Below are 12,562 nucleotides of genomic sequence, written 5' to 3'. Positions count from 1 at the left end.
GTGCAATCTCAGGTCATCTCACTCTGTCACCCAGGCTGGAGTGCGGCAGTGCAATCTCAGGTCATCCCACCCTGTCACCCAGGCTGGAGTGCAGCAGTGCGATCTCGGGTCATCTCACCCTGTCACCCAGGCTGGAGTGCGGTGGCACAATCTTGGATCACTGCATCCTCAAAATCCCAGGCTCAAGCCATCCTCCCACCTCAGCCTCCTGAGTAGCTATAATCACAGGTGTGTGCCACCATGCCTGGCTAACTTAAATTTTTTGTAGAGGCAGGGTCTTGCTATGCTGCCCAAGCTGGTCTTACACCCCTTGGTTCAAGCCATCCTCTGCCTCGGCCTCTCCAAGCGCTGGGGCCACTGCCGTGCGCTGCCGTGCCCGGCCCCATTCGGTCTTTTTTCTGACTGCTTTTATTTAACATAGCTGCAATCATATATGGATTATATATTCTATATTTCTTTTTTTTTTTTTTTTTGAGACGGAGTCTCGCTCTGTCACCCAGGCTGGAGTGCGGTGGCCGGATCTCTGCTCACTGCAAGCTCCGCCTCCCGGGTTTACGCCATTCTCCTGGCTCAGCCTCCCGAGTAGCTGAGACTACAGGCGCTCGCCACCTCGCCCGGCTAGTTTTTTGTACTTTTTAGTAGAGACGGGGTTTCACCGTGTTAGCCAGGATGGTCTCGATCTCCTGACCTCGTGATCCGCCCGTCTCGGCCTCCCAAAGTGCTGGGATTACAGGCTTGAGCCACCGCGCCCGGCCATATATATTCTATATTTCTAACAGAACATGAACACAAAGCTTTTAAGATTGAGAGAAATACCATCTTCAGTGACAGTATCATAATTTCCCAAAAGTGAAAATCTGCCTGCTCTCTAATCACTGAATATTTTGAATTGTTTTCACTTTCTCCTATCATGGGCTCACTCGTGCTCCCCATCAACTAGGGAAGCTGTGGCACCACCCGGGCTGTGGGTGCCAGCCCTGCCCATCACAGGACACCTGGCCACCTCTGGTGGAGGGGCTCAAGGACCACCCTAAGTCTGGGATCTCCTCTGAGCATCCAAGGAGCATGGAGCAGGCCACATACGAGGGTGGATGCAGCATTCGAGGGGCACGTGGTTAGGCCTCCTTTCTCCAGCACAGCTGTCTCTAGAACACCACACCAAGACGGAGAAGTCCAGGGATGGCAGAACCCGTGTCCTTTGTGGACTGTGTTAAGAGGGAGCCGAAAGAGGCAGCTGAGGCCACCAGACCTGGGAGCCTGCTGGAGGGGCTGGGGTAGCAGGCCCTGGGTCCCTGATGGAGGGGTACTGGCGGCTGTGGCTGGGACCTAAGGAAGAACCTGGGGTGGGGTGCGGGCAGGGAACGGGCTGCTTCTAGGAGGGAGAAGCAGGAGCCCGGCCCACACCTGCTGCTGCAGCGAAGCCTCCTGCATGGGCTCGCTCAGACGGGACAGCAGGAGCAGAAGAAACCCTCGCCCGACCCCATGTCCCTGTCCCCACCCCTCCCTTCCGTCCCCACCCTCCCCAGGGCTACCCCCTCACCCACACTCCTCCTTACTTACACTCCTCCCCACCCTCCAGCTCCCAGTCTCCCCTGCTGCCCCTACTGGGTAGAGCCTTAAAAGGAGCTGAGAACAGAAAAGTGTCCTGCAGAGCCCCAGGCTATATAGGCCCCCGAGTGGGTGGGGGTGGGGGAGTACCACAGAGGCGCTGGGGAGCTGAGAGACAGGAACTCAACAACCAGCACGCTGCTTCACCACATGGCCTCCAGCCCAGACAGCTCAGACACACACCCACAAAGGACCGCGTCAGTAAGCCAGGGAACACCAAGAAAGCCAAATCCCACCCCAAAATTAAAACAGGCTGGGCACAGTGGCTCACGCCTGTCATCCCAGCATTCTGGGAGGCTGAGGTGAGCAGACTGCTTGAGCCCAGGAGTTTGAGACCAGCCTGGGCAACATAGCGAGGCTCCATGTCTACAAAACATTTTTTAAAAATTGGCTATGCTTGGTGATGCACACCTGTGGTCTCAGCTACTCAGGAGGTGGAGGTGGGAGGATTGCTTAAGCCCAGGAGGTCGAGGCTGCGGTGAGCCATGATTGCACCACTGCACTCCAGCCTGGGCAAAAGAATGAGACCTTATGTTTAAAAAAAAAAAAAAGTAAAGCAGGAAAGGTGACAGGAGAGGGGCAGTTAAAGGATGATCATCATGGAAAGGGCCTGGCAGCACTGAGCCCACCCAGAGCCCAGGTGTGGTCTAAATACCACTAGCTGTGAAAAAGAGTCAGGGGAGGTCAAGGCAGGCCTGGGATGCTAGGTTACGCCAGAAACCAAGGAGACAGTTGAAGAGCAAAGGCCCCGTCCAAAGGGCAGAGCCTGCACAAGGGCTCCCTCCATCCCACTTGGGGCTGTCACTGGTAACAGCACACTGAAAGAATATTCCTATTGCGGAATCAGAAAACCCCAAGCCCCTTATTCTTTAATTGAGCCTTAAATTTAAAAAGCATCAGAAGCCAGAGGCTACAGATTTCAATTAGCTGTGTAATAAGAAATCTTGGAAGAATGAGATACTGTTGGCACAGGGGTTCTGAAAAGACAAAAGACCATGCCAGCCAATTACCTTGTGAGAGAAATAAGAAAAGTTCAGCAAATATTTACATACCCATTACTATAAAAGTTAAGTCAAATCTATATTCATTCTGTAAGTTATCACTTAAAAACTTAATCACTATGTCTATTTGCTAAAAAGGGATAAAAGACTTTTCCATATTATGGAAAAGTTTATTTTAATAGTTCTAAGGGAAAGTGACTCAAGCTTTGAGATAATGAATGTTTGTTATGGAAAATGACGTTTACTTTCATTTACTGTCAACTGATTTTCAATAAGAGTGCCATGACAATTCAGTGAGAAAGACAAATGGTGCCAGGACAACTGGCTACCAACATATAAAAGAATTGATTTGGAGCCCTACCTCACACCATACACAAAACTAACTCAAAATAGATCAAAGTCCTAAATGGAAGACCTAAAACTATAAAATTATAGAAGAAAACATAGGAGTAAATCTTCATGACCTTGGATTAGGCAATGGCCTCTCACATATGCCACCAAAAACAGGCAGCAAAAGAAAAAGAAAATAAATTGGACTACAACAAAATGTAAAACTTTTGTGCTGCAAAGGATGCCAGCAAGAAAGTAAAGAGGCTGGGTGCGGTGGCTCATGCCTGTAATACCAGCACTTTGGGAGGCTGAAGCAGGAGGATCACTTGAGGCCAGGAGTTCCAGACCAGTCCCGACCACACAGCAAGACCGCATCTCTACACAAAACAAAGCAAAAAGAAAACCCAGGCCGGGCACGGTGGCTCACGCCTCTAATCCCAGCACTTTGGGAGGTGGGAGGACTGCTTGAGCCCAGGAGTTCAAGACCAGCCTGGGCAACACAGTGAGGCTCCATCTCTACAAAAAATACAAAAAATTAGCTGGGCATGGTGATGCACACCTGGAGTCCCAGCTACCTCGGAGGCTGAAGTGGGAGGAGGATCTGAGCTCAGGAAGTCGAGGTTGTAATAAGCCATGATTATGCCACTACAACCCAGCCTGGACAACAAAGTGAGAACCTGTATTAAAAAAAAAAAAAAACAAAGACCACCCATAGTATTGGAGAAAAATACCTGCAAATCACATATCTGACAAGACACTAGTAACTAGAATATATAAAGACCTCTAACAACTCAACAATAGGAGACAAATAACCCGGTTTTTAAATGGGGAAGGGATCTGAAGAGACGTCTCTCCAAAGATACACGAATGGCCAACAGGCACATGAAATGCAGCTCAGCATCATGGGCCATTTAGGAAATGCCAATCAAAGAGAAACGAACACATCTCCATAAAAACGTACAATGATGTCCACGGCAGTACGTGCCTAATATCCAAGCAGTCGAAACAACCTCCGTGTCTGTGCATCCATGGACGAAGGGGGAACCAAACGTGGCGCATTCGCACAGGGGATACTATTCGGCCACCAAAGGAAATGGGACACTGACACGTGCCGCAACACGATGAACCCAGAAGACACTGTGCTGGGCGAGAGAAGCCAGACCCCCGAGACTCCGCACTGCAAAATTCCACTTCTGTGAAAAGCTCAGGATATGTAAATTATACTGACAGAAAGGAGATCAGAGATTATTTAGGGATAGGGCAAGCGGAGGGAAGAGTGGGTGACCACGAAGGGCTACAGGATTTCTTGTGGGAGAAGGAAAAAGTTTTAAAATTAGATTGTGGTGATGGTTCCACAACCCCTCGATATACTGGGAAAAATAAAAACTATAATCCCTCTCAAGTTATTTACCATAAATTTAAAAATGTAACACCTTAGCCGGGCGTGGTAGCATGTGCCTATAGTCCCAGCTACTCTGGAGGCGGAGGCAGGAGAATCACTTGAACCTGGGAGGTGAAGGTTTCAGTGAGCCAAGATCGCGCCACCACACTCCAGTCTGGGCGACAGAGCAAGACACCATCTCAAAAAATTAATTAATTAATTAATTAATTAAATAAAAATATAACACCCACGTGCTACTTTACAATAATAATAAATGGGAGAAAGATTGTTTGCTATAAAGTTTGTTGTGAGAACCAAATTTGTGCCATATTTTTCCTACAAAAAATCAAGCCGTATGCCCAGCCTTGCAATATAGTGAAACCCTGTCACTACAAAAAAGATTTTGGCTGCAATGCAGTGGCGTGATCATAGCTCACTGCAGCCTCAACCGCCCAGGCTCAAGCGATCCTCCCAACTCAGCCTCTGCAGCAGCTGGGACTACAGGTGTACGCCACCATGCCCAGCTAATTTTTGTATTTTTTGTAGGAATGGGGTTTCATCATGTTGCCCAGACTGGTCTCAAACTCCTGGGCTCAAGCGATCCTCCAACCTTGGCGTTCCAAACTGCTGGGATTACAGGTGTGAGCCACCAGACCTGGCCCCAAAATACACATATTTTGTAGTTAGCTGGGCATAGTGGCCCGCGCCTGTAGTCCCAGCTACTTGGGAGGCTGAGGCAGGAGAATCACTTCAGCCCAGGAGTTCAAGGGTGCAGCGAATCATGATCATGCCACTACACTGCAGCCTGGGTGACAGGGTGAGAGACCCTGTCTCTTTAAAAAAAAAAAAAAAAAAAAAAAAAAAAGGCAAGGCTGGGTGCAGTAGCTCACACCTGTAATCCCAGCACTTTGGGAGGCTAAGGCGGGCAGATCACCTGAGGTCAGGAGTTCGAGACCAGCCTGACCAATATGGTGAAATCCTGTCTGAACTAAAAATAAACAAAAATTAGCTGGGTGTGGTGGCGGGTGCCTGCAGTCCCAGCTACTTGGGAGGCTGAGACAGGGGAAGCACTTGAACCAGGGAGGTGGAGGTTACAGTGAGCCAAGATTGCGCCACTGCACTCTAGCCTAGGCAACAGAATGAGAGGAAAGAGGAGAGAAAAGAAAAGAAAAAAAGAAAAAGAGAGAGACAGAGAGAAAAAGGAAAGGGAGGGGAGGGGAGAAAAGAAACAGTCATCTACCTGCCCTGTCTCTGACTCCTTTCCTCCCCCCATCCCATCAGGCTTTTGCCCCAACCACCTTGCCACAATGACACCCACCTGGCTAAATCCCATTGCCAACTCTCAGTATGCAATTTATCTGACCTAAGAGCATTGGACTGTTGATCCTTCCTTCTCTCTTGACAGGCATTTTTCACCCGACATCAGCACAGACAGCACAACTCCTGCTTTTGCTCCCACCTCTTAATCGCCTGTCCTTGAACACTGAAGGACCCAGGCTTAGTGCTAAGCCTCCTCACTCCCTCGTGATCCCATTTGGTCACGTGGCTTCAAATACAACTAGATGCTGATGACTGTGTTTCCTCTCTTTACAGGTCTCTTATTAACCCTATCCTTGAACTACATGCCAACTCAACTGTGCATGTATACAGTTAAACATATATGCGGTCATATACATGTACCTAGACATATATATACATGTACATACCTGAACTCCTGATCTCTGTTTACACTGTTTATACAGATGTATACATACATACATATACACACACACACACGTATATATATATATATATATATATATATATATATATATATGTGTATGGCCAGGCACAGTGGCTCACGCCTGTAATCCCAGCATTTTGGGAGGCCGAGGCAGGGAGATCACTTGAGGTCAGGAGTTGGAGACCAGCCTGGGACATGGTGAAACCCCGTCTCTACTGAAAATACAAAAAATAGCTGGGTGTGCTGGTGCATGCCTGTAATTCCAGCTACTTGGGAGGCTGAGGCAGGAGATTCGTTTGAACCCAAGAGGTGGAGGTTGCAGTGAGCTGAGATCACGCCACTGCACTCCAGCCTGGACAACAGAGTGAGACTCTGTCTCAAAAAAATATATATATATATGTGTGTGTGTGTGTGTGTGTATAAACTGTGTATATACATAACTATATATATAAAACCATACATACGTACCTATATGTGTCATCTACACACATATCATCTCAAACTTAAGAAGTTGTAATCAATACCCTGATCACCCTCCACAAACCTGAGCTTCCCGGTGTTCATCCTCTCCAAAAACATCCATCTGATGAGGTTCACGTCGTAGCTCAAGCTTAAAACCTTGGTCCATCCACAACTCCTCTCTTTCTCACACGCTCGTCCAACCTACCACCACCTCCCGTCGGTTTACCACTGAAATACACCCAGAATGTGACTCCCTTATGATCCCGTAGGTACCCGGTCCAAGCCACCACCTCTCACGATGGCTTTTAAAGCCCTAAATCAGATTGTGTGTCACCTCCACTCAAAAACTTCCCAAGCTGTCCCCTTCCACTTGAAGGGAAAGTCAAGGTCCTTGCCAGTTGGTAAGGTCCACACCACTGCCCTGGCCCCTCCCCGCATCTCTGGGCCTCACCTCCTCTTTCTCTGTTCCCAAATTGGCCGCAGCCACACTGGGCTCCCTGCTGTTGCCCGGCATGGAATGTTCTGGTGCCTCACTCCTCCTTCTGCTTCCTCTCCACTCTCGAACCCCCTGTTCTCATCTTCTCCACGGCACTTATCACCACCTGCTCTGTGCACCTTGGTCATCTGTCTCTCCCCTCCAGAATGGAAGTTCACTAGATCACAGACTTGTCTCCACTTGTTGACAGCTGTAGCCCAATGCCCCGAACAGCGCAGGAGGAACCCAATGAACGTTTTTTAAAAACGAACGAATGAAAGATGGAAGGAAGGAAGGAAGGAATGGAAAGCATGCTTATGATGGAAAGTGAGGCCGGGCTTGATGGCTCACTCCTGTAATCCCAGCACTTTCGGAGGCCGAGGCGGGAGGATCCATCGCTTGAGACCAAGAATTCGAGACCACCCTGGGTATCATAGTGAGACCCCGTTTCTACAAAAAACATTTTAAAAAATTATCCGGGTGTGGTGGCGCGCGCATGTGGTCCCAGCTGCTGGGCAGGATGAGGCGGGAGGACAGCTTGAGTCCAGGAGGTGGAGGCCGCAGTAAGCTATGATCACGCCACTGCACTCCAGCCTGGGTGACACAACGAGACACTGACTCAAAAATAAAAAAAGAGAGAAAGTGGGAGCTGAAAGCCTCGGAAGGCAATCAGGGAGTCTTCAGGGGAAGACAATTAAACCAGAGCCACAGCGAGGGCTGACAGCCTGAGACCTAGGAGCCAGCGGCGTCCTTCCTCCCGCCCGCACTGAGTTAACCCAGAGGGGGTGCCAGTGTCGGAGCCCGCGCGGGACCGCACCGGACGCACCAGCCTCTCCAGCACCCGGGACCCCAGGGCCGCCGCCCAATCGCGCCACGCCAGGCCTCCGCGCACCCACGTGGACGGGGCGGAGCCCCGCGGGAGCCCGCCCCGGGGCTCTGGATCACCTCGGCGCCCTGACCCGCCGGCCACCCCGCTGCAGCCCCACTCTCCTACCTGCGCCCACTTCGCCCACCCAAGCTTGAGCAGCTGCGTCGTGGACGCCGGCTTCCGGCAGGGACTCGCGCCCCAGGTAAGCGTTAGTCCCGCCTTCAGGAGCGCGGAGCCTCCCATTGGACGAGGTCAGCGTCCGTCTCTCCGCCGGCTAATGGCAAGCGACGGCAGCACGGAGGGCGGGTCCAGGCCCGGGCGCGGGCTAGTGACGCCATCTCTAGGGGCCTAGAATTGCTAGAAGAGCTGCTGGTTGCCAAGGCAACCCGCCCTGCCCGGAACACGTGCAGAGGACTAGGTTTGGGCCCCGCAGCGTTGGGGGGGTCTGGGGTGCAGCTGCCCCTGCCAGGCAGGCGTCCCGGGATGAGGCCTCCGCCGAGGGTCCAGGGCATGGAACTCCACTCGGAGTCGAAATGGATGAGCTATGGCTATTGGGATCAACACGGCTAGGACTCAAACTAGGTGCTAAAAAATATACAGGGTGGGTACTCTTATAATAATACTTGTGTCAGGGCGCGGTGGCTGACGCCTGGGATCCCAGCACTTTGGGAGGCCGAGGCAGGCTTGAGCTCAGGAGTTCAGACCCGCCTAGCCAACATGACGAAACCCCGTCTCTACTAAAAACACAAAAATTAGCCAGGCGTGGTGGCAACTGCCTGTAATCCCAGCTACCCCGGAGGCTGAGGCAGAAGAATCGTTTGAGCCCAGAGGTGGAGGTTGCAGTGAGTCGAGATCGTGCCACTGCACTCCAACCTGGGCGACAGAGTGAGACTCTTGTCTTTAAAAAAAAAAAAATTAATTAATTAATTAATTAAAAAAATAAAAATTAGCCGGATGTGGTGGTATGTGCCTGTAGTTCCTGATACTCCGGACGCTGAGGTGGGAGGATCGCTGGAGCCTAGGAGGTGGAGGTTGAGTGAGTTATGATCAAGCCACTGCACTCCAGCCTGGGCAACAGAGCCAGACCCCGTCTAGAAAAAAGAAAAAAAAAAAAAAAAGCACGCTTTCAAGTCACCCAGTAAGTTAAGTGCTTCGCAGCCATATTAAGGATGATGTACTGTTGCCTCAGGAATCCAAAGGTGACAAGCAAAGAAGGTGCACTCTTCCTTACTGGTAGAAGATTGTATTTGTTTCCTATTTCTGCATAACAAATTAACCCAACATTTAGCAGCCTAAAAGAACATTTATTTTCTCATGGTATCCGGGGTCAGGAAAGTGGGTGTGGCTGAGCTCTGTGCCTTTGCCTCAAGGTTTCAGCAAGTTGTGGTCAAGGTGTCTCCCAGGGCTGTGGTTTCATCTGAAAGCTTGTCTGGAATGATCCACTCACAAGCTCACACCCATGGATATTGTAAGGACTCAGTCCTCCAAGGTCACTGGAGAAGGGCCTCAGCCTTGCTGGCTGCTGCCCACAGGCCACCCTCAGTTCCTTGGTACATGGGCCTCTCCACAAGGAAGCTCACAACACCACAGCTGGCTTGCCTTAGTCGGAGCAAGCACACACAAGCGGGGGCACACACAAGACGGACGTCACAGTCTCCTTGCACCCTAATATCAGAAGTGACTTCCCTGGGCTTTTGCCATATTCTGTTCATTAGAAGTCGGCTGGGTGCGGTGACTCACACCTGTAATCCCAGCACTTTGGGAGGCTGAGGTGGATGGATCGCTTGAAGTCAGGAGTTCAACACCAGCCTGGCCAATGTGGTGAAACTCCATCTCTACTAAAAATACAAAAATTAGCCAGGCATGGTGGCATGCACCTGTAGTCCCAGCTACTCGGGAGGCTGAGGCATGAGAACCAATTGAACCCGGGAGGTGGAGGTTGCAATGAGCCGAGATCATACCACTGCACACTCCAGCCTGGGCAACAGAGCAAGACTCTAGCTCAAAAAAAAAAAAAAAGTGAATCATGGCCAGGTGCAGTGGCTCAGGCCTGTAATCCCAGCACTTTGGGAGGCTGAGTCAGGAGGATGGATGGACACCAGGAGTTCAAGACCAGCCTGGGCAACATAGTGAGACCTCGTGTCTACAAAAATAAAAATAGAAAATTAGCTGGGTGTGGTGGTGCACGCCTATAGTCCCAGCTACTTAGGAGGCTGAGGTGGAAGGATTGCTTGAGCCTGGATGATGGAGGCTGCAGTGAACTACGATCACACCACTGCACTCCAGCCTGGGTGATGGAGTTAGACTCTGTCTCAAAAAAAAAAAAAAAAAAAAAAAAGAAAAGAAAATTTTTTCATTTTTATTTTTGGAAATTAGAAATTGATACGGTTTGGCCGTGTCCCCACCCAAATCTCATCTTGAATTGTAGCTCCCATAATTCCCACGCATTGTGGGAGGGACCTGGTAGGACACAATGACATCCCAGTGGCACTGAGTACTCCTAGCACCCAGAGCATGGCTCCTAAATACCATCCCCCATGAACATGGACCAGGGCTTCTGGGAGAAATGGCTGATCCCAGGGCTGTGGCAGGGTGAGCACAAGATGGGCCCTGAATAGGTAAATCTGAATATCCTTTACAAGATAGCCGTGTAAGGCTATCTGGGGTCATCCTCACACATTGTCAGATGATACCCTTGTAAGGCTATCTAGGGGTCATTCTCACATACTCTCACGTTATGTCTTACACCCGTCTTTCTTGGTTGTTGAGTCTTCCAAGAACAAGGACTGTCTCTCCATTGATTTGCATCTACTATTGTACCTTTCATGAAACACACATTTTTCTCTCTTTTCTTCCAAAATAAAACTTCATGAAACACATTTTAAAGTTTTATCCAATATAGGTCTTACATGTCTTAAGTTTATTCCTATGTGTTTTATCTTTATTGCCATTGTAAATGGGGTTTTCCTCTTCCGTTACATCTTCTGATTATTGTTTGTGGGAATGAAGGCTTTTGATCCTGTGTGTTAGTTTTACATCCTATTATCTTACTACATTCTTTTATTGTTTGATGAGGTATGCATGTTTTACAATATTAAGAAGTTATATCACTCACTTCCTACTTTATTGAACACTAAATTATTGGTGTCTGAGATATGAAACTTTTGTTTTGAGACAGAGTCTCACTGTGTTGCCCAGGCTGGAGTGCAGTGGCACAATCTCGGGTCACTGCAGCCTCCATCTCCTGGGCTCAAGCAATTCTCCTGCATCGGCCTCCTGAAAAGCTGGGACGACAGGTGCCCGCCACCACACCCGGCTAATTTTTGTATTTTTAGTAGAGGCAGGGTTTTACCATGTTGTCCAGGCTGGTCTCAAACTCCTGACCTCAAATGAACCACCCACCTTGGCCTCCCACAGTGCTGGGATTCCAGGTGCTCACCACCACACCCAGAAAATTTTTGTTTTTAGTATAGACAGGATTTCACCATGTTAGCCAGGCTGGCCTCAAAGTCCTGACTTCAGTGATCTGCCCGCCTCCGCCTTTCAAAGTACTGGGATTACAGCTGTGAGCCACCGTGCCTGGCCGTTACTAGCTGTTTTCATAAGACTGTGAACCATAGCTGATCGGTCCAACTGTTGCAAAATACTCTCAACCATCTCCCAAGGATCTCTGGCCTCAAATTGGATTAAGCTGGCTTTTCTCATTTACAGCAAAGCTTAAAGTGATACCGCTTTCTCCACTTCTCTTTCTTCCTACAAACTTCATGACACACCCTGGATGCTTGTCTGTTTACGCTAGATTCAGTATCTAATGCACCTCGTATTGTCAGAACACATGCAGCACTCAGTTCAGCTGTGTTCTTGGTAGGCCCCGGAAGGCCAAGACTGGTTTTCTGACACCTGAACAAGTTTAGGAATCACTGCTTCAGACAGAACTTCCAAGATTTACCGCCAAGAGACCCAGCTATGTAGCACAATGGAAGATGGGCTTGGACCCCCACAGAACAGAGAATCAGAGGCTGCGAATGACTGACAAAGTGTGGGTGCCACAGAAGTCCTGGGGAACTGAGTCAACGCCCAGCCCAACAACCGGCCCAAATCACCCCAGCAAATGATCACACCGCTCAGCACTGTGCACTGACCCTGGCTCGCCGAACAGCCGATTTTATCTAGAATGTCTTACACTTTCTTCCCAACTGCCATAGAAACAGTAACCTTTCTAATTGCTCTCATTCTCCAGGGACTGTTCAAGTGCAACCAGGAGATGGAAACGCTGGCCCATGAAGAGCCTCCTCTGAGTGGACTGCTGTTTCATTTTTTTCTTAAGATTCACCAGAGCACAACTATCTGCAAAAATAGCTTTAGTGTGGAATGAAACATCCAGAATGCGGGCCGGACATGGTGGCTCACACCTGTAATCCCAATGCTTTGGGAGGCCGAGGCAGGCAGATCACAAGGTCAGGAGATTGAGACCATCCTGGCTAACACGGTGAATATCCCCATCTCTACTAAAAATACAAAAAATTAGCTGGGCGAGGTGGCAGGCACCTGTATTCCCAGCTACTCGGGAGGCTGAGGCAGGAGAATGGCGTGAACCCAGAAGGTGGAGCTTGCAGTGAGCCAAGATCACGCCAGTGCACTCCAGCCTGGGCGACAGAGCAGGACTCTGCCTCAAAAAAAAAAAAAAAAAAAAAAAAATCCAGAATGCAAAATT

General features: G+C 49.6%; 1 protein-coding gene across 7 annotated transcripts in view; it reads right to left on the bottom strand.

The window, feature by feature from the left end:
* The window catches only part of CHLSN (cholesin), a 143,008-nt gene that overhangs the window by 117,844 nt on the left and 12,602 nt on the right, over window positions 1–12,562 (bottom strand). For 2 of the 7 annotated variants that reach the window (XM_071095458.1, XM_071095456.1), the window contains exon 1: window positions 7,975–8,123. The exons of 2 other annotated variants lie outside the window; for them this stretch is intronic. Coding sequence is in view for 3 of the 5 variants with exons in the window: in XM_071095452.1 (XP_070951553.1) it covers window positions 6,957–7,129 (173 nt within the window). In the remaining 2 variants the exon portion in view is untranslated. Of the gene's footprint in view, window positions 1–6,587; window positions 6,731–6,956; window positions 7,256–7,974; window positions 8,124–12,562 lie in introns of those variants that run through there. 3 more of the 7 variants (XM_071095452.1, XM_071095453.1, XM_071095454.1) reach the window with 3 other exon arrangements.

The sequence above is a fragment of the Macaca nemestrina genome, chromosome 4 (genome assembly GCF_043159975.1).
Source record: "Macaca nemestrina isolate mMacNem1 chromosome 4, mMacNem.hap1, whole genome shotgun sequence".
Taxonomy (NCBI): Eukaryota; Metazoa; Chordata; class Mammalia; order Primates; family Cercopithecidae; genus Macaca; species Macaca nemestrina.
Note: the sequence above shows the minus strand (reverse complement) of the source record. Positions and strands in the feature narration are given on the sequence as shown.